The 26185-nt window shown below is 39.8% G+C and overlaps 1 protein-coding gene across 1 annotated transcript; it reads left to right on the forward strand.

Annotated features, from left to right (window-relative positions):
• Positions 1-317: 317 nt before the first annotated feature.
• Positions 318-18034, forward strand: ppp1r12c (protein phosphatase 1, regulatory subunit 12C; the record flags this gene model as incomplete). Its single annotated transcript, XM_083906442.1, has 20 exons — positions 318-514; positions 2880-3054; positions 3141-3271; positions 3644-3762; positions 4474-4633; positions 4747-4891; positions 5010-5084; positions 5187-5263; positions 6991-7103; positions 7204-7271; positions 7583-7713; positions 8639-8726; positions 10481-10598; positions 13143-13255; positions 13420-13472; positions 14097-14136; positions 14358-14462; positions 16307-16357; positions 17421-17471; positions 17914-18034. 20 exons carry the CDS (start codon positions 318-320, stop codon positions 17998-18000), a joined length of 2097 nt encoding a protein of 698 aa, XP_083762568.1. The 3' UTR covers positions 18001-18034.
• Positions 18035-26185: the final 8151 nt, after the last annotated feature.

Here is a 26185-nt window from a genome sequence, read left to right on the forward strand (position 1 = left end):
GATTATTACTTTTGCAATATTTTGACAAGTGTATTTTTAAAAGCTGTGTTTACCTGAATCGAGTTTGAGAGAAGCACAAAGACAGGAAGTGGAGTACGAAGCTATTTCAGTGCTTCCGGTCAGTGGCCTACTACAAAAGAGTGGCGCTGACGTCAAACAGCTGCTGTTCAGTAGGCTGTGCGCGCTCCCGCGCTTCCTCCTCCTCCTCCACATCCAGAGCAAAGAACCAGGAAGTGAAAGTACACACATGGAGGGTGTGTCTTCCCCTTCCAGTGTATGTTTTATTTTTATAAACACAGTCCTCCTCGGATAATTAAATGGGGGACTCGGCGAGGACCAAGCGGCGGGAGCAGCTGAAGCGCTGGGCCGGCTCCTGCACGGACAAAGCGTCTGCCGTGCCCCGGCGGAGGTGGCCGGGCGATGCCGAAGACTGTGAAGGGGAGCTGGTCGAGCCACCGAGGGAGCAGGCAGTGTCTGCGGTCTCGGATGAAGTCAGCCCCCTCCTCAAACGACGGTAAAGGAAACCGTCTCCTGTGCAATTGTTTTAATAGGAAGGGCTAGGCTAACAGCTAGTTAGCTTAGCTATACCACGTCAAGGTGCTGCTAAAGGAGGAATGTTGTCCGTGGGCTTTGGACAAAATAACAGAAAACAAGCTCTTCAGTTACTGATAACGTCACTTGTTACTGCGGGCTGAACGATTCGAACGATTCTCGATTATTTTCAAATCAGTCGATATCACGATACATATCAAACCATGAAAGCTTTTTTTTGCTCATGGGTGATTCTGGCATGTTTGTGAACCATTCAATAGCTCGTCTGTTCATGTATGACCGATATAATTCATTTCTTCTTGGTCACAGTGAAACTGTCACATATCCTCATTGACATCCTTCCTGTCCACAATTGTCACGTCAAATAATTAAAATAAAATAAACAATGCTTTTTAGGACAAAGTACTTTCATTCACATGTACAGTTTGTCATTACAAATGACTGTAATTCACATTACTACATACACATTGTGAATTATCTACTACTGACAAGTATTAATAGTAGTTAATTATAGTTTCTATAACTTTGTAGAATCAGTTCCATTGAGAATTAAAGCAGTCCTAAAGGCAAAATTGGAGTTTGAATACAACTAATAGGTTTTACCTAATAAAGTGGTCAGTAAATTTAATCTAAAATGGTAATTTGACACACATTTTGGCTGTAAGAAATATTTTGCCTCCTGCGATTAGAAAATTGCAGCAGGTCATATTGCGATCTTGATAAAATTTTGATTCGGCCCTTATTTTTCAGCGATGTGCAGTTTGTCAGATGCCATGTTTTTATGTCCGACTCTTATGTCTCAACCTTGAATTTATACCCAAACTCTTTGACAGTTCAGAACAGTATGTTACACAACTTTTATGCAACATATCTTTCAATAAGACATTTGTGCTGATGTATTAACCATCTTGCTCAGAGGTGTCAAACTGGCGGCTCAAGGGCCACATGTGGCCTACCACTTAATATCTTGTTATAATAAAAATATGGCCTGCAAGCTCCTCTTATTTTAAACGCAGTACATGTGGCTGAGGCCCAGCTGCTAATTACGTGATAGAATAAGAATAGAATAGTAATAATAAGACGGCCAGTTGTAAATATCACATTATTAAAATTAAATTACATACATATAACATTGTTTACAGTTGTCCACGTTATTATTGACTTAGTAGATTTATTTCTCTGATTTTGACATTAATAGATATATTTTGCATCATAAATTATTGCGAGATACATCCTTCCATATCAAACACTTTTACTTTGGAATTTTGTGAAGGATCATCATGAATATCTTTATTGCGATATTATGATGGAATATTGTGTTATAATTTTAAGATCATATTTCTCACCTGCCACTGAGCGGTAGTTGTTTCCAAATTTTTCTCTTTCTTTGTGCCAGACTAGACACTCCAGGGCATTTCACTGACATCACTGATCTAGCTAAAACTGGCCATTTAAAAAACGAACAATAAAAACCATAAAGCTTCACTTGCGTGGAATATATTTACAGATTATTTCCTTGGTCAGGTCCTTGTCACTTGATGGTGGAGACAAATATCTTTGTTACCTCATATTGAGTGTATACATATTTTATCGGATTCCCCGATATCCAATCCAGTGATTTGTCACATGTGTCAATACCTGACTAGTGATCCACCAATATGTGGTTTTCTATGACAGATGCCAATTTTTATATATCAGGATGGCTGATTTATTAATGTTTTGTTATTTTTGACAGTTGTTTATGTAAAGGTCAGGAGAAATGTGGTCGCCTAGGATTAGAGGTTGACCGATAATAGTTTTTCAATGGCTAATACTATTTTTTAGAAATTGGGGAAGCCATTGCCTCATATATTTAACTGATTTTCTTTTTTTTCTCCCTCCCTCTGATAAAATATCACTGTTTAATGATAACAAATAATAGAAAACATTGCTTAACTTCAGTAACAAGTTATGGAATAACACTGATGGTGTATTTCTGCAATTTATGTCTGTACAGCAATGCAATTATATACAGTGTTTTCAATAAAAAAATAAATCCATTAAATGGTAATCTAAAACATAAAAATAATAAACTTTTTGGATGAAAAAATCTCAAATGTTGGCCTGAGTAATTGACCAATATTTTTTTGTTTAATCAGTCAACCTCGAATAGGAAGTATTGCATTGGATTATCCTACATTTTGTTCTTGCTGTATTTGTTTTCCTCTACAGTGTTGCTCCCTCTCCTTCCTCTTTGGTTTTGTCACTATTTTGTAAGACCACAAGTATTTTTGTTGAGTAAATTCCCTCCATGAAAATATTTATTAGCCTGTGTCCTCTGTCTCCAGGAAATGTGTGAGGTTTGACAGGGCTGCAGAGTTCCTGGCTGCCTGTGCTAGTGGGGACACAGAGGAGGCCCATGTGATGCTGGAAGAGGCCAAAGAATCCAATAAGACCAATGGTGAAGATGTGGGAGACATTATCAATTGCTCTAACGCAGATGGAATCACAGCTCTACACCAGGTGTGGCACTTTCTCCCTCTTAACATTTTTATCATTTGGCAAAACAAGACACATTTTCAACCGTGTTCTTAATTTCTTGTCCGCAGGCCTGCATAGACGGCAGCATGGAGATAGTGACATTCCTCTTGGAGCATGGTGCGAATGTGAACCAGGTTGACAGTGAGGGATGGACACCACTGCATGTTGCTGCCTCCTGTGGCTACCCTGAGATTGCAGAGTGTGTAGAATAAGTCGTCTCTACATTGAGCAGTATATAATAGCCCTATTGCTGTGTAATAATACACTCTGTACCACTGTGAGGACGTCAGAGTGCAGCGTGGCTGCTAGAGTATTTGTCCATTCAACAATGCTAACATTGTTGTAGTTGTTGGCAGGATAGCAAGTCGGCTAAAGCATAAGTGTGCTGGCCTGCTACACAAAACACAAACAACTCAAAAGATTAACACATTTATGTACTTTTTGGCAATTTTTTAAAGTACATAATACTGTTTGTTTTCACTTTAGACGATTGTATATTTCAGCATTTCAGTTTTGTTTGGCCTGTATCTACGGTTAAAATGATTCTCATCCTCCAACTTTGTTTTGTCAGTTTCCTTTTGCAGCAAGGTGCTTCCCTGTCTGCTGTGAACTGTGACGGTGATGTTCCTCTTGACATTGCTCTGGATGAAACAACGGAGTCTCTTCTTCAGCATTACACTCAGAAACAGGGTGAGTGGCACTCACTGACGACCACACAGCCCTGGTTGTTATCGTTTCATAATCTAAATCTTTGCTACACTGTTTGTGTAATTTTGTGTTAAATATATAGAAGGAGTTTGCAGCACCCTGGTGGGCCTGTTTGTAGTTGTATTATCAGTGGTAGAGTATGTATTAGGGCTGTCAAAATTGCTCAGAAAAGACGTTTGAATATTAAAAAACATAGGTTCAAACCATCTAAATATCTATATTTGCATGCATTATTGTCAATAACAGGTGGACAAACTAATAGAAGGAGACGTAACTCCTTGTATAGGTATTTTTATTTCAGTTTTAATATGCCTCAAACATGCATACACATTATGCAGGTACCAACAAAAAGCACCAGGTACCAGGTGCTATCCTGAATGGAAAAGCAAAAAAATCTGTTGCTATCTGTCAATCAATCAATCAATCAATCAATCTTTATTTGTATAGCCCACCGTTTACAAAACATAGTTTGTCTCACGGGACTTCACAGGGTTGCTTTGAGCAGAGTAGTGCAACAACGGTGTCATGGAAAAGTGCCATGGGTGTTTTATTTGGTTTACTTCAATTTAGTCGTGTTAACAATGAACAACCTAAGGGAGAAGTTAAATGGAATGCATTTTGAATGCGTGTTCTCACACTCTGGATGCATAAAAACTAGGAACGCATGTCTTTGACATTTCTGTTCATGTCCAGGAGTGGACTTGGAGGCAGCTAAGCGGATGGAGGAGGAACAAATCATGAAAGACGCCCGCAATTGGGTAACTGATGGTCCACCTGCTGATGTTCGACACCCCAAGACCGGGGCCACCCCACTGCATGTGGCTGCAGCCAAAGGCTACTTAGAGGCCCTAAAGTAAACACCCCTGACTTGTTTTTCTATACCTGTGGCCTGCTTTTTGTTTATTTGTTCAGGATTTATTATCCAGATGATAACATTTAGCTGGTTCTGCTCTTGTGTTGTGTCAGAATACTGTGTCAGTGTGGCCTGGAAGTGTCAGCTGTGGACTTTGATGGCTGGACACCTCTCCATGCAGCAGCACACTGGGGGCAGGGGGAGGCCTGTCGCATTCTGGCTGAACACCTGTGCAATATGGAATCCCGTAGCAATGCGGTGAGGACCAAAAATAATATATGATTTCTGTTGTCATGTGATTTTTATAATCCTGACAGTCACTTTGATGTTTTACATGGTAGCTGTTTTTGTTGACATGTTGTGTCCTCTGTCACAGGGTCAGACGCCATTTGATGTTGCTGATGAAAGTGTCGAGGAACTTCTGGAGGAACTTTCACAGAAACAAGCAAATGTGAGGAAGTGTTTATATTTACTTTATCAAATGCAATCATGGTTTGTAATTTTGAAGTGCGACTGTCTTAGTCACTGACTGCTGTGTCTCTTCCTCATTCAGTGGCGGAAGGAACAATCCAATCTTGACAGGCAAAACCAACAACCATCCACTGCAAATGCACAAAACAGAAAGCGGAGGTCAGTGGCTACCTGTAAATTATCTTAAATGTTGTATATTCTTTCCATTTAATAAGCATCTACAGTCATCATCAACACAATTCCCATTGGCACACCACTACAATGGATTTGAAATGAAACAAACAAGATGTGCTTTAACTGGACACTTTCAGCTTTAATTTGAGGCTATTCCCTCATTATGTCATCTTCAATTAAGCAGGTCAAAGTTCTGGAGTTGATTCCAGGAGTGACATTTGCATTTGGAATCTGTTGCTGTTAACTTTCTATATGAGATCCAAGAAGCTGTCACTGTCAGTGAAGCAAGCCATCATTAGGCTGAAAAGTCAAAACAACTCCATCAGAGAAATTGCAAAAACATTAGGTGTGGCCAAATCAACTGTTTGGAACATTCTTAAAAAGAAACAATGCACCGGTGAGCTCAGCAGCACCAAAAGACCGGGAAGACCACGGAAAACCACTGTGGTGGACAACAGAAGAATTCTTTCCCTGGTGAAGTAAAAGCCTAAAAAATTACAATTCTGGAAGAACATCCACTGGACAGATGAGACCAAGATCAACTTGTACCACAGTGATGTGAAGAGAAGAGTGTAGAGAAGGACAGGAACTGCTCATGATGACTGCCAATGGAACTGGTTCCCTTGTATTTAATAATAATACTTAATAAATACTATTTATTGATGATGTAACTGCTGAAAAAAGCAGCAGGCTGAATTCTGAAGTGTTTTCGAGCAATATTATCTGCTCATATTCAGCCAAATGCTTCAGAACTCATTGGACGGCGCTTCACAGTGCTGATGGACATGACCCAAAGCAAACTGCAAAAGCAACCAAAGAGTCTTTTATGGCAAATAAGAGGAATGTTATGCAATGGCTAAGTCAATCAATCCGATTGAGCATGAATTTCACTTGCTAAAGACCAAACTGAAGGGAAAATGCCCCAAGAACAAGCAGGAACTGAAGACTGCTGCAATACAGGCCTGGCAGAGCATCACCAGGGATGAAACCCAGTGTCTGGTGATGTCTATGCCTTCCAGACTTCAGGCTGTAATTGACTGCAAAAGATTTGCAACCAAGCATTAAACAATGAAAGTTTATGATTGTTCAGTTCGTCCCATTACTTTTGGTCTCCCAAAAAGTGGGAGGCACATATAGAAAGTGTTGTAATTCTTACACCATTGACTTGATTTGGATGTAAATGCCCTCAAAACAAGTTTGTTTAATTTCAAATCTATTGTAGTGGTGTATAGAGCCACAACGAAGATAATTGTGTTGATGACCCAATATTTATGAGAATATTTATGTATATTGATCTGTCCCATGAACAGCAAGAACACCTTAATTTTACTAATTTTTACTGAAAATTAACTCTGTTCAATCCTGGTATTTTCCTTTGCCCTGAGTGATCAAGTCACAATTCCTAGCTCTAACTCCAAGCTCAGCTTCTTGATAATTTCTTATACTCAATCATTTGGTAAAGTGAGGGAGGAGTCTGCAGTCTTTCTAGATGTCACTAATTCTTACACACTGGACTTTTAACATTACCATAGTGAAGCCCAGTTGGTTAGTAACGGGCACTATGACCGTCAACTATATGAAATGTGTGCTTTAGAAACAACGTATAGCCTCAAACTTAAACAAAAAGAAATGCTAGATTTTATTTGTCAAATCCCAGAATTGGCGTAGCGCTACCGTTTGAGGTCAACATCTGTTCTGTTCAATGGTTCCAGGAGCTCGGTGTGCAGGATGAGCAGTAAAGACAAGATGAACGTGCAGGACCAGTCTAAAGAGAGGGGCGTCTCTGGAGACCTGGAGCTGAGCGAAGAGAAAGACAGCAGTCCCGGTAAAAATAACAATTACTACATTTGTCTGCAGCTTGACAATTTCTCTGTTAATACAACACATTGTGCTGATGCCTGAATATTTTGGTTCCCCTTTCCCAGAAAGCTCTATCGTGTCTAGTCCAGACACTGAGAGTGTGACCACATCTACAGTGAGTCCAGCTGACAAGGTAATAGTCACTGAGCACAGTCTGCTAAAGTCAAGTCAGTCTACCTCTAATACTGTACAATGACTGCAAAAAAATTCATCAGTAGCACCATAAAAATGCTCTGATAACTCTTCTATTAAAGAACACATTCCATTTTTAGTTCAGTGTAAACTCAAGGACATTCCCTTTGGAAAAAGTGTTAAATTCAGATGTGAATACTCCCAAGTTGCATTAAAACATGTAAAAAAACATATATTAATTATGTTTCTCAGCAACATAAAATTTGTTGATAGCTAAATGACACTTGACACTGCTGTTGTTCTGTGGTTCAGACACCAGAGGAGAAAGATGAGGAGGAGAAGGAGCAGGATAAGGCAAACCGCACGGCAAGAGTCCAACCCACTCCTCAGACGAGGGACGCCAATGCTGAGAGTCCTAACAACCCCAACGCTGACAGGCGCAAGTATGAAAAAGAAAATACTCCCGTTCAACACCAGGTCCAGGGTCAAGTTACTTTATTTACACCCTGAGGTAGATCTTTTGTTGTGTAGCAAGATGGGAACTTTTCAGTCCAGTTTCGCATCTATTTACAAAACAAACAACATGGTACAACATATTTATAGACAAAGCAGATAAAAATATGACATAAGAGAGCACTCGCGCCAGTGCTAATTCAGAACACATCCAAGGGGTTTTAAACAAAGAAGAGAAAACATTAAATTGAATAAAAATAATACAATTTCTTGGATAAAAGAGCAAAAATAAAATACTTCCTCAGGAAACAAGATAAGATTTTAGTTTTAAGTTGAGATTAGAGGAGCCGCTTCAAGATGCATTCTGTAAACACACATGCAGTTGACAAACTAGATACTTGCTGCTGCTATCTTGAGATAATGGATGCACCACAAATGAATCTGAAAGGTCTTCTGATTCTTATTATTGATCACAACTGTTTGCCACTTCTCATGCAGTATATCATGCTGTTGAAAATTGAAGGTTCAGGGTGTAAGAAATGGTGACATATAATGGTGGGACTCCTCCCTTTCTTGAGCACATTAGGGAACTATGGTGATCTTCGCATACCAGGTAGATGTTGTGCTTCTTCGTTGGAGTTGTTGGCTCTGCCCATATTATGAGACAACTTTTTCTTTTTAAGCAATTATAAACTTAAACAACGCACTTACGGGTAGTATATAATTTTTTGTAATTTTATGTGTCGTGATCTATTGTCCATTTTCCTCCAAATCATGACATAATTCACTAAACTAACACCCTGTCAACTGAAAAACAGCTGAAACTGCACAGTCATAGTTTAATGATACTCCTGACATTTAAAAAAAATGTCATAGTAATATTAATGTGTCATTTTTGGTTGTTTCTGAGTTTAGGTTCCAAGCTCCAGTCAGAGATGAAGAGTCTGAATCTCAGAGGAAAGCTCGCTCTCGGCTGATGAGACAGTCTCGCCGTTCCACCCAGGTACGTCTTACAAGTAGAGTTACAACGATGAATTGATAATCTCTATCACTAAATTAACCTTCAACTATTTTGAGTGTTTTTTTATTCTTGAATGTGAATATTTTCTTGTTTCTTTGCCCTATGTAACAAAGAAATCATTCAAATTCAGTGATTTTTTTTTTGTGTGGACAAAATAAGGTATTTGGGGACATTGTCATTTAAGGGAAAGTTTTTCAAAATTTTATGGACCAAAGTTGATTAATCAATAACATAATAAATTGAAAACTGAGTGATAGATTTTGTTAATATTTTATCAAAACTAGCTTCGTTTCACTTTTACTTTCACATTCTAAAAGAAAAACAAGGGATTGGAAATGGAATTCCATAATTTTTTATGAAAACGGTTTGTAAAGCAGCATCTGCCATGTTGACTTATGTAATCATCCAAACTTTAAGCTATACTTACCTTTCTTGCATGTCTCACAGCACTTGGTAAAATTTGAACATGAACACCTCCACTTCCCTCAAATTCCCACCGTCCAGGGCGGAACGGTGGCGGCCATGCGCATGCGCCATTAATTAGCAGCCTGGACACAGAGTTGTCCACTCTGCTCTGACTGTAGGCTGGGACTGTGGCGGTTACTGTGTTACTTTGGGAGGTGTTCCTGGCAACACACGCTGTTTGTTGAGCACAGTAACTGCAGAGTGATAAGTGCTTTCACGTGAGAGTCTCCAAACACCACAAAAAGTTTTAGCAACAAAGACGCCACATTGGTAACACTGTTCTGTCAGAGATGCGCGCTGACAGAGATCGGCAAGGCAGATGGGTAGCTTGGCCAATTAATTTGTTTGGTTTGAATATTTTAATTGGTTATACTTTTATCATAATAATATGAGAATTAAATAACGATGAGTTTCAAAACCTGGTGGGTTTATCTTACATTTTAGAGTGCCATTTGCTTATTAGGAGCAATTTAAGATTACAAAAGAAAAGTGTAAAACTGCAAGAAAGGTGTATATATAGCCTTAATTATATCCCACTGTAAAGAAAACAGTCGAGAATGTAGGGAATGAAGACACCTCTGACATAATGATCAGTCCTCAGGATATGGGTAGCAAATAAACATGGGATTATGTCCTTGAGGGTTCTTGGTACAAGCGTTGAAAGACAAATGAGTGTGTTTGTTTGTGCTGAAGGGGGAGCTCGGCCCGGCCCTGTCAACAAACACGGACCTTGACTCAGCAAGTCACTTTTACTCCCAGGCTCCTTCAAGTACCAATAAATGAACCAACCGTATACAATATTGTACCCGTTCATGCCTTCTGTGTACGAAAGCGTTTCAAGTGAATCCATCTTTATGTCAAACAAACTTTTGTTAGTTTTCTGTCTGTCTATTCTACAACAAATTTGTGAAATCCTTCAGTCACCTGGTGAGGCATTATTCTGCATCACACATCTAAGAACTCACATCCTCAGTGCACAACTGTCAGGTGCTACTGTGAGCATTACATTACATATCATTTAGCAGATGCTTTTATCCAAAGCGACTTTGAATTGAGTACAACCAGCTAGGGGTGGAGTTGGACTCGTGACCATGATGTCTCCTGCACATGGGAGTACTGGTCTTAACCACTGAGCTACTCCATTAATGTGTACATCTAACAAAGGTACACTTTAACTGCAGTAACTGTTGTGTAACTCTAGTAACTCTTGAGGTCAGATTGCAACATGAGGGCTGCCAGTGGTTTTAAATATGCTGTGTTTGTGTGGGCAGGGTGTGACTCTGACAGACCTGAAAGAAGCAGAGAAGGTTGTGGCAAAAGCTGTAGATCCTCCAGCTCGCACCGTCCAGCCTGTCAGTCCCATTGTCACCATCACACCTGCTGAAAGGGGTGAGTGAGGATTTTCTTTTTTTTAATAACAAATGTAAAAAAAGTACAAACTGCGGCAAGGGGTCGTTGATTTTCAAAATTCACTACCCACTACACGTGCTAGACATGGGTCATTGTGAGTGCTTGAATTTTGTGCAAGAAAGAAGTTAAGGTAAATGATATTTAGGTAAATGTCTCCCTTGTTTGTTATGACACCACAGACTCTTTCATGTGCCCTGCATTGCTTGATGTACAGTCGGGGCCATAAATATTGGGACATCGACATAATTTGAAAAAAAAAAACAAACCCATCAGAAAAATAGCAAAAACATTAGGTGTGGCCAAATTAACTGTTTGGAACATTCTTAAAAAGAAAGAATGCACCCGTGAGCTCAGCAACACCAAAAGACCTGGAAGACCACGGAAAACCATTGTTGTTGGCGATGGAAGAATTATTTCCCTGGTGAAGAACAGCCCCTTCACAACAGTAGGGCCCTATGATTTCCGCGTTAACAGAATTGTGGACGGAATCGCGGAATTGGCCAATAAAAACGGAATCTAATGTTAAACGTGGAATATCGCGGAAATTGACATAATGTGACTGAAATGCTGTCATTGTGAGGAGAAGGAACATTTGTCTGGGGAAATGTTCCGGGGACCGCTCATTCGTGGCACCACCTGTGCATCTCCTCACAAACACTCACCCGGCCAGGGTCTCCCCCAGTGCGTGTTGCTTGTTTATTTACTCTATATACACTTTATTTTAATACACCACAGATTTTTCTAAACCACGGAAGAAGCACGCTGCGCCCGCATGTAACCGGCGAGCGTCCTCTTGTCCAGGTGCCGATTGAGGCCGCTCACGTGAAAATCGGCCTGTTCCGGTCACTGGCCGATCAATCGGTGCATCCCTAATTGTCTCAATTACATATTGCTTTCAAAAATATACCAGTATAATTCTTAATACCGGTATATCGCCCAGCCCTAGTAGGTGTATGTGTTTCAAAGTCAACAATCAAAAGAAGACTTCACCAGAGTGAATACAGAGGGTTCACCACAAGACGTAAACCATTGGTGAGCCTCAAAAACAGGAAGACGAGATTAGAATTTGCCGAACAACACCTAAAAAAGCAGTTACAATTCTGGAAGAACATTCTATGGACAGATGAGACCAAGATCAACTTGTACCACAGTGATGGGAAGAGAAGAGTGTGGAGAAGGAAAGGAACTGCTCATGATCCAAAATAGGGATGGGACTTTTTTGTCGACGAATCGATCGACAATCGACACGTGCGCACCTCGACAAAAAAATTGCAGGTAAAAAAAGTCCAAGTGTCACAAACGCGTAAAGTTCACAACCACGGAGGTTGTGGAAGCTGTGCACGAAAAGGTGATCCTGCTGTCCAGGCTCCCTGCGCACTCAGATGAAGGTGCGCGCGTCACCGGCTCGTTCTCTCGATGTTGCGCTTAGGTTTAGGAGGGGGGTGGGGGACATAACACAAGAGCTACACAAATGAAGACAGCATCTCACCCAGTCAAGATCACTGTACTTCACTCTGGTGGACACCTAATGAGCGCAGGTTCAAAAACCTGAGCCGTCTGGCGAGTGGCGACACACAAGTTCCAGCGGAGAGTCTGCTTTTTTTTCTCTTTTTTTTTCCCTCATATATATTACTGCTGTTCTGATGGTCAATAATGGACATTACAGCCAGCTTTTTGAGCCTAAAATGAAGTAGTACAGTGTATAATAATTTCCACCCCCGCATGGCTGCTGTTGCTGCTGCTGTAAAAAAAAAAAAAAAAAAAAAAGTCGACAAAAAATTTGACACCTGGATCTCGACAATAGACTCAAAAAATGTGTGAAATTCCCATCCAGAACACACTACCTCATCAGTGAAGCGTGGTGGTAGTGTCATGGTGTGGACATTTATGGCTGCCAATGGAACTGGTTCCTTTGTATTTGTTGATGATGGAACTGCTGACAAAAGCAGCAGGATGAATTCTGAAGTGTTTCCAGCAATATTATCTGCTCATACCAAACGATCTCTTGGTATCCAACACAGACTGGATAATTTCTCTACACATAGCTTTATCCCCACATCCAAATAATGATCTTTATGACGAGGATCGAGTACAGTTGCAATGAAGTGTAGCGGATCCGAGTAGATCTTTGTAAAACGTGTTTGCAGACACATAGTGTGGTCCTATAGCACATATATGTGAGTTATGGAGGTCTACTTACATACATTAACTTGTTATTATGATCAAAAACCTCCTAGTTGCTGTAAATGAGCAACAACTGAAGCTCTCGTCAGTCGCACTGTTTCAGGCTAAAATCTCACCCCCAGAATACACTGTGTTGTGATTGGCATCTCAAAGATAAAACGGGTTCCTGCATCTCTCAAAGTTGAATTTAGTTGAAATGATGAACCATATTTTTGAGTTCTGGTTTCACTGAAACCATCAAACACAAAGAATGTATGTTGAGATATAGACATTCTTGAGTCATCAGCAAAAGTACACCAAACTCAGGTGTGTTTTCTGTCGACCTGCATGTATTCACAGAGACGGACCTGGTGAAGCAGACGGAGCAGGATGCAGAGAGGCGTCTGGCAGTGAAGGACAGGAGGAGAGGCAGGAAGGAGAGACGCTCCACTGGTATCGTTCAGCCAGGAGAAGTAAGAAACAATCACAGAGTAATAACGGCCAAACAAAAACAGCCTGGAGTTAATTTTAACAATTTCATAAGCAGATTTTTTGCCATCCTTTTAATTACCTTTACATTTGTCACCCCTTGTGGACGTCTGAGTAATTACCAAAATATTGCTATATCTTTTTCTAGAATGAAGATGAGGACGGTCATCTGGAAGAAACACTCAGTATTAGCACATCTGGGTGAGTCTCACTTTTCTGATTCATGTGTAACTATCTTCAATTTCACAATTTCAGTGATCTTGATTATTTTGAGATTCAAGTCTTAAAAATGCCTCAATCTGTTCAATGTGTTCGTAGTTCATAGTGTTCATAGTTTTGTGTTCATAGTGCCGGGACGACACATTTACAGACTTCACTTGCAACCAGACTTCTATTTGACAATACCAGCTATCAATCACACTAGTGTTCACTCATATGTGCCACAGTTTATCATCTATTTTCTCTAAATGGGTACATGATTTACAAAACTGACATCATGTTCTATTAAAGAAGAGCTGAAACTACTGATTGCGACTATCAGTCGTTCTAAATCTAGAACTCCTAGTGACTATTAATTATATTCTTACTTTTAATTAGCAGAGTTTGTCCACCTTTTAAGTACAGTATTTGCATGATAATTATTATAATACTAATACATTTTTTTTTACAATCTAATTATATTTTTTAAAGTAAAACAAGACCCGTTGCATATGTTCATAAAGATACTCACAGATTAAATGTCCTGAAGGTAAATGTCGGATATATAAATGTAAAATGTGCTGGTGTTGGCAAGAGGTTTGAACGTGTTTTCGCATGTTTCTGCAGTGAGAGTCACCTGGGCGACTCGTCGGCTGACTACAGAACGGTACGTTCTTTCTCTTTTCTCTTTTCTTTTTTCTTTTTTTTTAAACAAAATGTTACACATTAGTGAAACACCCGGGAGCTGAAAGTGAGTCGAGGCATACAAACAGGAATGATGTTCAACAAGCTTGATCGAAAAGTGACCAGGAACTCTGGTCATGACTGTGTGCTGTGTTGCTTCTTTCTTTTTATTTTTTTTTTATTTATTTTTTTTTTTTTAAACAGCTGTACTTGAAGGTACTGCAGGATAATCTGGCTCTCAAGGAGAAGGTGCAGGAAATGGAGCTGCTGCTCAGCCAAAACAAAGTGGAGCTGGAGAGACTCCGACAGGTTCGTCAGGTTTGCTGCGATCTCTGACCTTTAACATTAAAAGAGCTTTTGTGTGTGTGGGGACCTAAATCTGTTTACACTACCGGGGGCAGCATCACACGCAGTGACAAAAACGTCATAAAACCATATCTAACTTTAATAAACACAGACATGCTGCATACCCACGGAAAGGTCAGAAACTCGGCAAAAAGCTCATATAAACCATTCTTATGTTCGAGAAGCAGTTAAAACACAGATGGATCAAACGTGGATATCAAAACAAGTTATTTCCACTGGAACAAAACCACTTTTCATGAAGAAGTACACTTCCCAGCATGCTTTGGCAACAAATCCCGGTCTGATTGATCATTCCAGAGCGACATTAGATTGCATTAGAGAGGCGAATGTCCACACAAATGCATCATACGCATGTATGTACTTTTGACATGCTAATGAAGTGATTCACATTCACTTGGAAACCAGGGCCTGATTCTACCGGTTTAGAGGTTTAAAACGAGCTGTCCATCACCCAAATTGATCAAGGTAAGCCAGAGCTATGGTGCTGCGTAACTGAACGTGCTGCAGAGACACATAGTTGTCATTACGCTCCGCACAAGGAGCATTTTTTTACAGCGAGTGTTTTTTATTTTTTTTAAACGTGTTCTTTTTAGACCAATAATGACATTATTGGTCATAATAATATGTTTTAATGACATATTAAAACCCATTTAATTTAATTTATATTATAAATAAAATTAAATGGGTTTTAATAATCTGGTACCTCAGAAGTCTCAAATGGTACAGATGGTGCCAAACAAGAAAACACCTAGATGTGTCTTTACAGTGCTGAAGTGAAGCAGAGTAAAATGACAGAGGTTTTACTCTGTCATTTTACTCTCCTTCACTTCAGCACACACACATTTCAATCAGTTCGACTCACACGCCACACATTTCTCATGCTGATAAGTGATAAGTCACCGCTCATGAATTAGTAATCTATGAATCGATAAGGCAGTTTACTCTGCTTAGTTCATTCAAACAGCTGTCTTGAATTAACGACCAGTCAGCCACTCAGAAAATAGTATTCACTGTTTCTGGGCTGAATGGACGCGATATGCTCTGGTTCACAGCTCCGCAGCCCGCTTCCACACGGCTGCACAACTGGAGTCGCGAGACAATGTTTTTTTGGGGTTCTTCTTGCACAGAAATACTATGTTGTACAGATCCAGAGCAGGTTTTCTACCGATTGAATAAACGGGAGCATGCGCTCAGCAATACACTAGTTTTAACCTAAAAAAATGGGTTTAAGGGACTGCGTGTGCCTTTACCACTTCTGTCATTAACATTGATCATGTGAGGACCAGTAGTCCTCATTTAGACCAAAACCTGGTCCTAATGAGGTAGAACCTCATTACTGAGGCTCTGGTTAACGCTCCTCTATTGCCCCCCTGTGGATTTCTGAGTAATCATTAATAAAAAAATAATAAAAAAAGTCCAGAAACCTGTGGTAAAATGACCACGCCCCCAAAACCCTCTCACACAAGTTTGCTCAGCTATTCTTCTTTGGACACTTCATTGATTTCAATGCTTTTGTATGCATTCAATATGCATAATCATGCTAATTCAAAGTTTAGTCCTACACTTGACCATCCATTAATTGAGAAAATAATCAACTGATTAACCAACTGATTTTAAACTTTTTAATCAAGTTTCAAACTGGTATATTAATAATCAGTTAATTGCTTTAGTCATACTTCTTCAGTATTGCTGACCTGTTTCGAATGTGTTGGATCTTCGGTATTAATTTTACTCCATGTGTTCAGTATGTGTTGTAGTCACTTAAAATGAGTTTCTCTGTTTGACAGAACCAAGAGAGCAGCACAGACAGACCAGCCATGCTGGAGCTGGAGAGATTTGTACGTATAACTTTTTTCACTCCATCTGGCCGAATCAACTGTTTACTGTAATTTTTCTAATTGTGTGTCCCATTTGCATTGGAAGTCAGAACTGGGAGTGAAGTCACCTCAGAGTTGACAGTGTTCCAGTTGAGAAGTCAGAAAAAATCTACTAATCAGAATAAGATAAATGCAGTTCTCCATTGATATTTGTAATCCATCCATCTCTGCTTCAACAACTTACCTGCACTTGTAAATTAACATTTTCTTGAACTTTTCACATTTATGAACCATTAATTGACATTATAATATGAACACAGAAGTGCAGTTAGCAGTAAAGTAGCAGTGCTTACGTCAGGGTTTGTGTGGTTGCTTTCACTCTCTGAGTTGGAAATCCGACCTGAAGTATTACAACTGTAATGCACCATTTGTGAACAACAAATGAGGGTCGACAGACTTTTTACATTCCCTCACAATAGTTTTCCCTCTGGTGCTACCCAGAGCTCCCCGTCTCTTCCTGTGCCTGCCCGTGCATGGCACTTGCTCCCTGCAAGAACTCCCTGTCCCCGTGCCCCAGGCCAGCACTCAGATAACCAGGGAGCAAGGCCATGGACAGCTGGGCAGAGCTGCCTGATGCATGGGGAGCACCAGGGAGCCCTGTGCAGCACTGCAAAGGGAAAAACTATTGGTTTTTAGGATTGCTAGGGAACACACTAAAAATATTTCCCACCCGGGTATCTTCTTCTTTTGGAATTTCAACCTTCAAATAATGCAGTACTGCAAAATTTTATTACACTTACTCTCTTAAATCTGTACTGGAATCCTAGTGGTCAAACCTGTGTCTGTTGTACTTTTTCACGACGACAAATATCTACTGTGAAAAAGGTACACCAGGTTTATTTAGGACGAGCTTGAGCGTTTACATACACATGTTGTATGAGTAAAATTGAAATAGCCCTGAGGTTTAGGCAAGCCTGAAGCCTTGATGTTGGAAAAAAAAATTATATAATGTTGCACTTGAGTAACAAAAGGTGAAATGTTTGCTCTGGCAGCCAACGTGATTTTCACACTTTTGTTCTCGCAGGAAAAGTTGGCCCTCCAGAGGAAAGCGGTGGAACTGGAGGACGAGCTCAAGGTAAAAATCACATCTGATCTGAATTCACTTCACTGCACTGTGACGCGATGATACACCCAGAGAGAAGTAGCCTGATAAATCTGCTACTCACACTGACATTTTTTAACCATCAACATTGCTCAATTATTTATTAATCTGCCAACTATGGCCAATTTTGACCGATGGCCCTGTCAAGACAACAGGGTGCATAACAGCCTAACTTTGTAGCGCAGAAGTTTGGGCTTCTGGGTCCCATGAGCTGTTCAGTAGCCCATCCTTGCTCTTAGTGCTGGTCCAAGTTGGGATAAATGGGAGGGTTTATGTTAGGAGGAAAAAATTATCTTCCAAATCAAATCTGCAGATTTCCAGCTGTGTTGACCCCTAGATCAATAGACGTGTCAGACTAAAGAGACGGTGGTTATCGAGAAACAGAATAATGACTCCATCCTGTGTGATCCTGTAGGTTCTGGGCGACCTGAGATCAGACAACCAGAGGCTCAAGGACGAGAACGCCGCCCTGATCCGAGTCATCAGCAAACTCTCCAGATGAACCTGGAAAAAAATGGCAAAAAAAAACAAACTACAACCCTACAATGAGATAAAAAGTATTATTGGAATTTCTCTTTTGTCCAAGAACAGGGAGAATCAGCATCAAACACCTGCAGAGCACATTCAACAGTAACTGAGAGAAAACACAAACATGTCTAGATTTCAGGATTATTAGCTTGTTTTGGGCCTTTTGTCTTTATGATTTGGCAAATCTACTGTACAACAAGCTGAAGTGCTGCACCTGCTGTGGACTGACAGGATGTTCCTGCTCGCATCCACTTTTATATTATTTTACATTTTTATTATTATATTGTTGTTGTATTTTTAAAAAAAGGAAAACTGGAAATATTTTATGTGCTTTGCTTCGGCAAGACTTTGTATAAAGATCTGTATTATGAGACTTAAAGCCATGCACAGTGTGACTTCACAGACCTGTGTTAGATTTTAAACTAGATGCCAGTTGAGAGCAGAGGCTGTATGTGAAAATGGGCACGGTTGGAAAACCAACCTTTATTTTGCAGCTACTGGTTTCATGATTTAACCGTGAATTTAGTAATCGATTAATAATTGAGTAATCGTTGCAGCCCTTATTGAACCATTAACTCCTCAGGAAAATGTAATTCTCATAGGCTTAAATTCAAATACAGCTCCTTTTGCAGCCAGTGGAGATGATCAATTTGTGTCAGTTTATATTTTCCTTTAAATGGGATTATAATTTACCAAATTGACATGACCTGAAACAAGCGAGGCCATTAGCTGGTCAGGAAAATGTTTACTGACGATTTAAATTGAGTGACAAGTAGCAGCTCATTTTCCTTTTTCAGACTTCCATTCAAATTCAAGAGGAGTCGCCTCCTGGTGACTATTTCAATATATTCTTACTTCCTGATTGAAGTCCTTGAGAAAATCAGAAGACTTTTTAGTGTTTTATGGTCAAACATATAGACTGAAACCTTGAGATTTGTGTCGACTTCTATCCTCGATTTTCCTCAAAATGGGATTATAATTTACAAAATTGAGCATCATGTTTTATTGAAGAGGAACTGAAACTAGTGATTGCGATATTAACTCCTCTGGAAAATGTTTACTTATGTTATAAATTAAGTGAGAAGTAGAAGAAGCCAAGTTTTCTGACTTCCAGTCATAGATCAGATTTGAAAAGTGGACCTAGTCTTCTGGTTCGCTAAATGAGGCTAACCTGGCAGTGAGAGTATAGTAAATAGCCACCAGGGGGCAACTCCACAGGTTATACGCACTGGCTAGATTTGTAACTTAAAGACACAAATCTCATATGTACGTGTTTATTCACAATCTGTGTTTAATCATAACACGTAAATAAAAAGAGCTCAAGTCTTCTGTTTTTTTTTTTCCTATGAAGTCAATTAATGAAGAATATATTGCATAGCCACCAAGGGGCACAGTTTATAAATCCACTGGCTAGATTTTTAACACAAACATGCAAACCGTGTTCCCATTGTGAGGAAAACCAATGATGAGTCGCCTGAAAAAATCTTGAGTTTTCACAATGTTTTTTATTTTATTTTCACAATTAAGATTTATCCTTTCATTATTTAATATCTGAAGCTAATGTTTCTTTATGTGAATCTACATTACTGCACAACAATGATTCATCCGTTCAGTTGGAGCAGATGCATTGGTTTTGTTACTTTTTTTTGTTAAATGTTTTTTTTCCCCCCCAAACTGTTCTTATTTTCATGGAGTGCAAGTACATGAAGAAAGCAGCATGGATGTATTATAAGAACTGGATAGAGCTCTGCTCCCTCTGCCTTGATATCTTTTTCCAGTGGCCACTCGTGGACTGCAGCAAAAAATACTCATACGGCCCAAAAAGCAATTTTCCCTTTGACCACAATAGTGAAAGAGACTAAAACTGTTCACAGGACACCCTGGAGACATGGACAGAGACATTTATAGATCTTTATATTGTATATTAATTCACTGAGTTTCATATTTGTAAAACCTTCCTAAAGGCCATAAAAAACATTATTTCCAAGAGTGACGTCACAGCTGTGTACGACCATACCAAAGCACGGCCATGTGGTGTCTCTGGAACAGCGCTACTGTCAGGGAACCGTATGATATGAAAACTTTGTGGGAAATGTGAATAAATGAAGGTGATTGGGAGTTTTTCTTTTACATTTTTTTAAATTTAAATGTTTAAACGTTGGTATTGGTAATTTATTTATTTAGTCGGTCATTAGCATTTATTCAAATCGATGCATTTATGAGCTGCTGTGTCAGATTCATTGAGGAGACGGTTTGGATGTAAACACCCTGTAGTTCAGTGGAGGCGGAGACTGACATGCTGAAGTTTATCACAACAAATCAAATTTTATTTGTATAGCCCACAGTTTTCAACAAAACACAGTTTGTCTCAAGGGACTTCACAGGGATGGTAACATCCTCTGTCCTTATAACAGGGAAAAGGGTAGAAACCTTAGGGAGAACCACAGGTGAGGGATCCACTCCCTGGACGGACAGACGTGCAGTAGATGTTACCCAAAACATACAATACACAATGACGAAGAATAAAAATGCCAGGATCCATCTGGATCACTGGGTTTGTCCCAGTCTGTAGTGAAGGCTGTTGTCGCCTCATCCTGCTCACTGGTGTCAGCAGAACTGTAAGAGATTAAAAATCAGTTAGATATGTGCTACATGTCATGGGGGGACATCGGGTAAGTGGTGAAGGTTGAGAAACCGAGGACAGGGGGAGGGAAAGTGCGGCTCGTGCAAAATCTGTGTGCTCATTCTAAGTGCATGATGGGAAATTTCCCACAGCGGTCTAAGCCTATGGCAGTACAAGTTAAGACTATTCTAATCAGGACATACCTGATCTAGTTTTCTAGTTCGTCTAGTGATAAGTCCTGGTCAGGTTCCTTACTGTATTGCAGGGGAATGGGGAATTTGGCCCCAGGACCATGACCTCAGTGTTTTCTGTGTTTTGCTGTGTAGAAAGTTCTTGGTCATCTGACCCTTTAATCCTGATATCTTGTTCTAGTCTATGTAGCCAGATCTCATGGTCTATAGTGTTAAATGCTGCACTGAGATTCAGCAGGACCAGTATAGAATTATTTCGGATAATAACCCTCTTCTTCAGAGGGGCAACAGTGTTTATGACTGTTTATAATGTTAAGTGTGTGCTGTCCACTCGGGATCTGGTCAAAGCTCTCCCGGAGGTGGAAGTTGAAGACCTCCCTGACAGGTGATTCCGCCAGGCGTTCCCAGCAGACCCTCACAACGCACTTGGGTCTGCCAAGTCTGAACGAATGAATACAACCATCAAAGAGAGGCTAACCAAGCAGTAATGAGTACAGGTCTGAAATAGCCTGATGTGCTACCTTGGGTATTGTATTCCATTCGAAGTGCACCAAACGCATCCACAGGGCTTAGCCCTCATGAAGTGTTGATGGGGAGACCAATGTCCACAGGGACAAGTCCCCCTTTAAAACATCATAAAACCAGTTTGCTCTGGACAGATGAGTTCATGACTGAATATGTGAAAAAAATAACTGAGATTTAAAAAAATCATTTACAGGTGGCAGAGAGGGGGGGGGGGCATATCATGTGCTGTTCACCACACGCACAGCTCTCAAATTGGAGGGCAAACCAGAATTGACCCACGCCACAAGATGCAGGCGTGCTCCAGCAAACAATGGGGAAGAAAAGACCAGGTGCAGCAACCGGCTGGGTGCTCTTCCTCCTCCTCCTCCTCTTCCTAAGCATTGAAATTGGACGTGGCACTGCTGTCGAGGAGCAAGGGACAGATGAGAACTAGTGTTAAGTCAGTCACGAACGATTCGTTAGAAAGAACTGATCTTTTGAGTGAACGATCTGATTGGGATCACTTCATGAACTGATTCGGTCCTTTGCAGTCACTCACTGACCCGTGAATGCACTGACACACAGAGAACTTCATAAATGGTTTGTATTTATATAACGCTTTTCTATCTATCTATGTACAGCGCATTTTCTATCACTCATCTTCCATACCCATTCACACGCTGCCAACACAGCTGTCAGGAGCAACGTGGGGTTAAGTGAATAGGTTTTATAGTTCAGCTGTACTACCCTAATCTGCAAATTATTATGATCAAGTTTTGATTTAATTAAGTATTTTGGGGGTTCGCTGTACCTTCATTTTATATTTATGAAATAATGATTTTTAATATTATACCCTAAAGAGATTATACGTTCCAAACCATTTATTATGGAAATTACTGGATATATAACATTTAATATGATAAACTAAATAATGTAATGAATACATCTTTAATGTATTCTCTTTTGTTATATCCTAAAATACTTGACAGCATTTGTCTTTTGATTCCAAATTATAAGATGCAAAACCTTACTGATATCTGGGGATTTCCAGAAACATTTAATAACTTTAAGATCCTGTCAAATAAGCCACTTTCAAACCCTTATAAGATCCTTGTTAAAATGACTTAAGTTGTACAATATGTGTTAACAAAAACATAATCACACAATTAAAAAACTATTTACATTAAGACATTTATAAGCTATTGATAGCTATTAACAAGACACTTCTAAGATGAAAATCAACATTAGAAAATCTATGTCTATTTCTAATCTAAGGCGTTAATATACGGCTGATTCACAAGGTACCAAACAGGCGTTACTGGGGTTGAAAAATCAACTTTAATATACTTCAAAATTGATGTTGGCAGTTCAAAGGTACATACTTTGGGCTTAGTACCCTAAAAGACCTCTGCACAACACGTCTCGGTTACCATGATACAGGTCTTTTCTTCATGGGTCCCTAAGGGCGTACGGACGGAACAACTGTAAGACCGTATGTAAAGTTACATACAGTCTACCCAAATGACAAACAAAAGATAAACACTATTATTAAACACTAATATTGTCTTCTAGTACTAGTATCCACAACACCAGAAAACCAACTTTGATTTGCAGTAACACCTTGTTGTGTCATTTTCTGGGCATTTATTGTAAGGTGATGATAACTCATTGCTGTCATTTTATGTGGAGGGAAAGGTCAAATACGAGATTTTAAAGTTCAGGCACTTTGATAAGCTAAACTCTGGTAGTATTTTATCCTTTATATACTTATACATAAGATTCCAGCTTTTATACCAGGGCAACGCGTCAAGGTACTTTTGTATGATCATTTTATGAACATGGTTGTGTGGGGGTACAGACAGGACACAACAGGTCAAAAAGACTGATAACTGCAGGGACTTTATTTATTCACTAATACCAGTTAAATAAAGCATCTACAAATACTGCAATAGTGTCTAGACCAGGGGTCTGCAACCTGCGGCTCTAGAGCCACATGTGGCTCCTCAAGCCTTCTGTTGTGGCTCCTTTGTAGTAACTTTGCATAAAAAATCTTATTCATTCTCTTCTTTCAAAGTGAACACATATTATTTAGAAATCAAGGTGATAAAATGTGCATTTTGTGCATCACATCCAATGTCCTGTCCATCTTTGGACCCACATATTTACTGAATCTGTACTGTACTCCAAATATTGCATTATCTATTTTTTTCCTCCATAAAATGTTGGCTATGAACAGCAATGAAATGTGAACAGTTTTATTTTTGTAGTTCTTAATGCAACAAACTCATTATTTTGTATGTAGTATATCTGCATAAAAAGTCATGTGATATAATTTTCATTTTATGGGTCAAATGGGTTTTGCGGCTCCAGATTAATTTTATTTGGGTGGAGGGGGGACAAAAATGGCTCTTTTCATAGTAAAGGTTGCAGACCCCTGGTCTAGACTAAAGTGAGCGGGACATTCTAATTAGAATGTTCTTTACATTACAACATGAACAGTTCGACCTGAAAGGCTTATATAATTAAGTATTTTCCTTAAACGTCAGCTGATGGAAGGTATTAAAGGATTCTAATTACTACTCATATTGTCAAAATACCATTTGGAACAATAGTAACAACATTAGTAACATAACATCTTATATCAAAACATGTACACATTTTCTTTAAAAGAAAAGAAACTGTGGGGGGTTATGGATGGACACTGCAGAATGCAATGTAGTTCAAACAGAGTTATTAGCAGCCCTCCTCCCCCAAAAACAATTCTAATTTCGAAAGCAATAGAACTACTTAAACTGGTATGATTTGTTCTGCACCTTGTTCTTTACTTTTTCAATATCTTCTTTAGAGAATCTAAAGTTGGTGAGAACTGGATAACCAACAGGGCAGATTATGGCATCGAGAGCTTCCCAGGATGTATGTATCCTTGTTTTCAGGCCAGATGTACACATCTCCTGTCTTCTTCATCTTCAGAGAGTTGTGCCTCCTCTTCCCCCTCTTCATACTCCAAAACTTCAGCCTTTGGTGGTGATTGGTGGTTTTCAGTTGCAGCTGGAGTCTGGACATAATCAGGACCAATCGGTTGTAGGTTGGACACTACTCTGGCGAGATGTCTCCAGCTGGCTTTTGGCAGGTGCCCACTGTTCCACATATTCCTTGTTGTCACATTGCATTTGCTTAGCGGCCTCCTTACAACTTGCGCAGTAGCAACTGATATTTCGTGTTTCTAGCTGCAAGTCCTTGCCAATGTTCTGCACAGAATGCAATTTTCGGGTACCTGGCAGGGTTTTGATGTTGGGACGATTCCTGTCAACTGCATCTTTACTGATGAAAAAGAACTCACGTTTGGAAACATGCTTTCCTGTGCTGCCTTTGACAATCTTGAATGGAACTGTCAATCGTTTTTTTTGCAATATCCAAGCGTGTCGTGAGCATTGCAGATGGTCTTTTTCCTACTGACAACAGCTTGGCAACAGCTACCTTTAACAATAGCTCCCAGGCCATCACATACAGATGTTCCATGGCTCGTTTCATAGAGGTTTCTCACTATTGTTGTCTTACAGATAGATCATAAAAGGCTTTCTTGCCCTTGTTCTGGGCTGCACATCCATCAGTAAACTCATGTACAGTCTTCAGTGGGACTCCCATCTGGACTCAACAATCTTGATGGCTTCATCTTCAAAAGCCTGTACTCCCCTAGCATCTAGATTATCAGTTATGCCAATAATGGCATGCTTCATAAGCAAGGTCTCCTCGTCTACCTCCTTCTTGTAATACGCCATCATTGGGTGCAATATTACCTGGTTTATGTCAAAGACTGCAGACTGCACTTCCTGCTGAAACCTGCAAGTAGAACTCTCTGCATAGTCCTGCACAAGCAGGCCTCTTTGCTGCTCAGGCTATTAATACATACCTTCATCTGCTCATGTTGCCAGAGAGCCCTAAAGACAAAGACATGACTGGCAAGACCCTCAAGGTCATTCACGTATTCTGTCATGAACACTTGAATGGTGGTGGTTTTCGTCACACAAGATATGACCCTTTTTGCTGGTTTTCCTTCTATTGTTTCAAAGGTTACAAGCTCCCATTTGTTCCACCTAATGACATGATCTTCTTTTCCATCAATCACATCTTTGTAGTGATCCTCCAAATTCTGTACCCCACATGCCTCACAGCTTCTTTGCATACAGGCCGATCTAGGGTAGTCTGACTGGTACTTGCAAAGTGTGGCATCAATGACTTCCTGTTTAGAATTGATAAATGTTGCTCTCTTCTGGACATTCTTAAGTGATTAACTTTTTCAAGACTTCCCCCTTTAAGGCAGAATTACAGCATGTTTGGCACAAGCAGGTACACCTGCTTGTTTCTGACACTTTCTTCACCTGCAATGGACAAAGCTTGCTGAAAGAGGTCAGCCCCATCTTGTCATCTGGGTACAGCTTGTTAGACACTGTGTAAGCCTCCTCTATAGTCATTGTCATGTTGTGTCGCTAAAACTCTTTGACCTTTTGTTTCAACAATTCAGGAATTATATCCTTCCTCTTCTTCCTCAATGTGGTCTCCATCATTGCCTGGCCTCTTTACCCAGCTTCATTTTCCGTACGAGCTGTGTTGACCCTCAGATTTTCTCTTCTTGTTGATAATTGATCTAAGTATGTCACAGGCATTTCTCTTTGATGGCGAGCAATTAGCCTTACTAATGCAATTAGCCTACTTTTCCTGCCATAACCTAATTAATATGTATCTGTATCTTATTGTATACCAAAAGGCTGGTCATATAACTTTCGTACGTACCTGTGTAGAGATGATAACTCCTTCTAAGACTGAGCTGGGCTAGAGCACAT

The sequence above is a fragment of the Microchirus variegatus genome (genome assembly GCF_963457635.1).
Source record: "Microchirus variegatus genome assembly, chromosome: 19".
NCBI lineage: Eukaryota > Metazoa > Chordata > Actinopteri > Pleuronectiformes > Soleidae > Microchirus > Microchirus variegatus.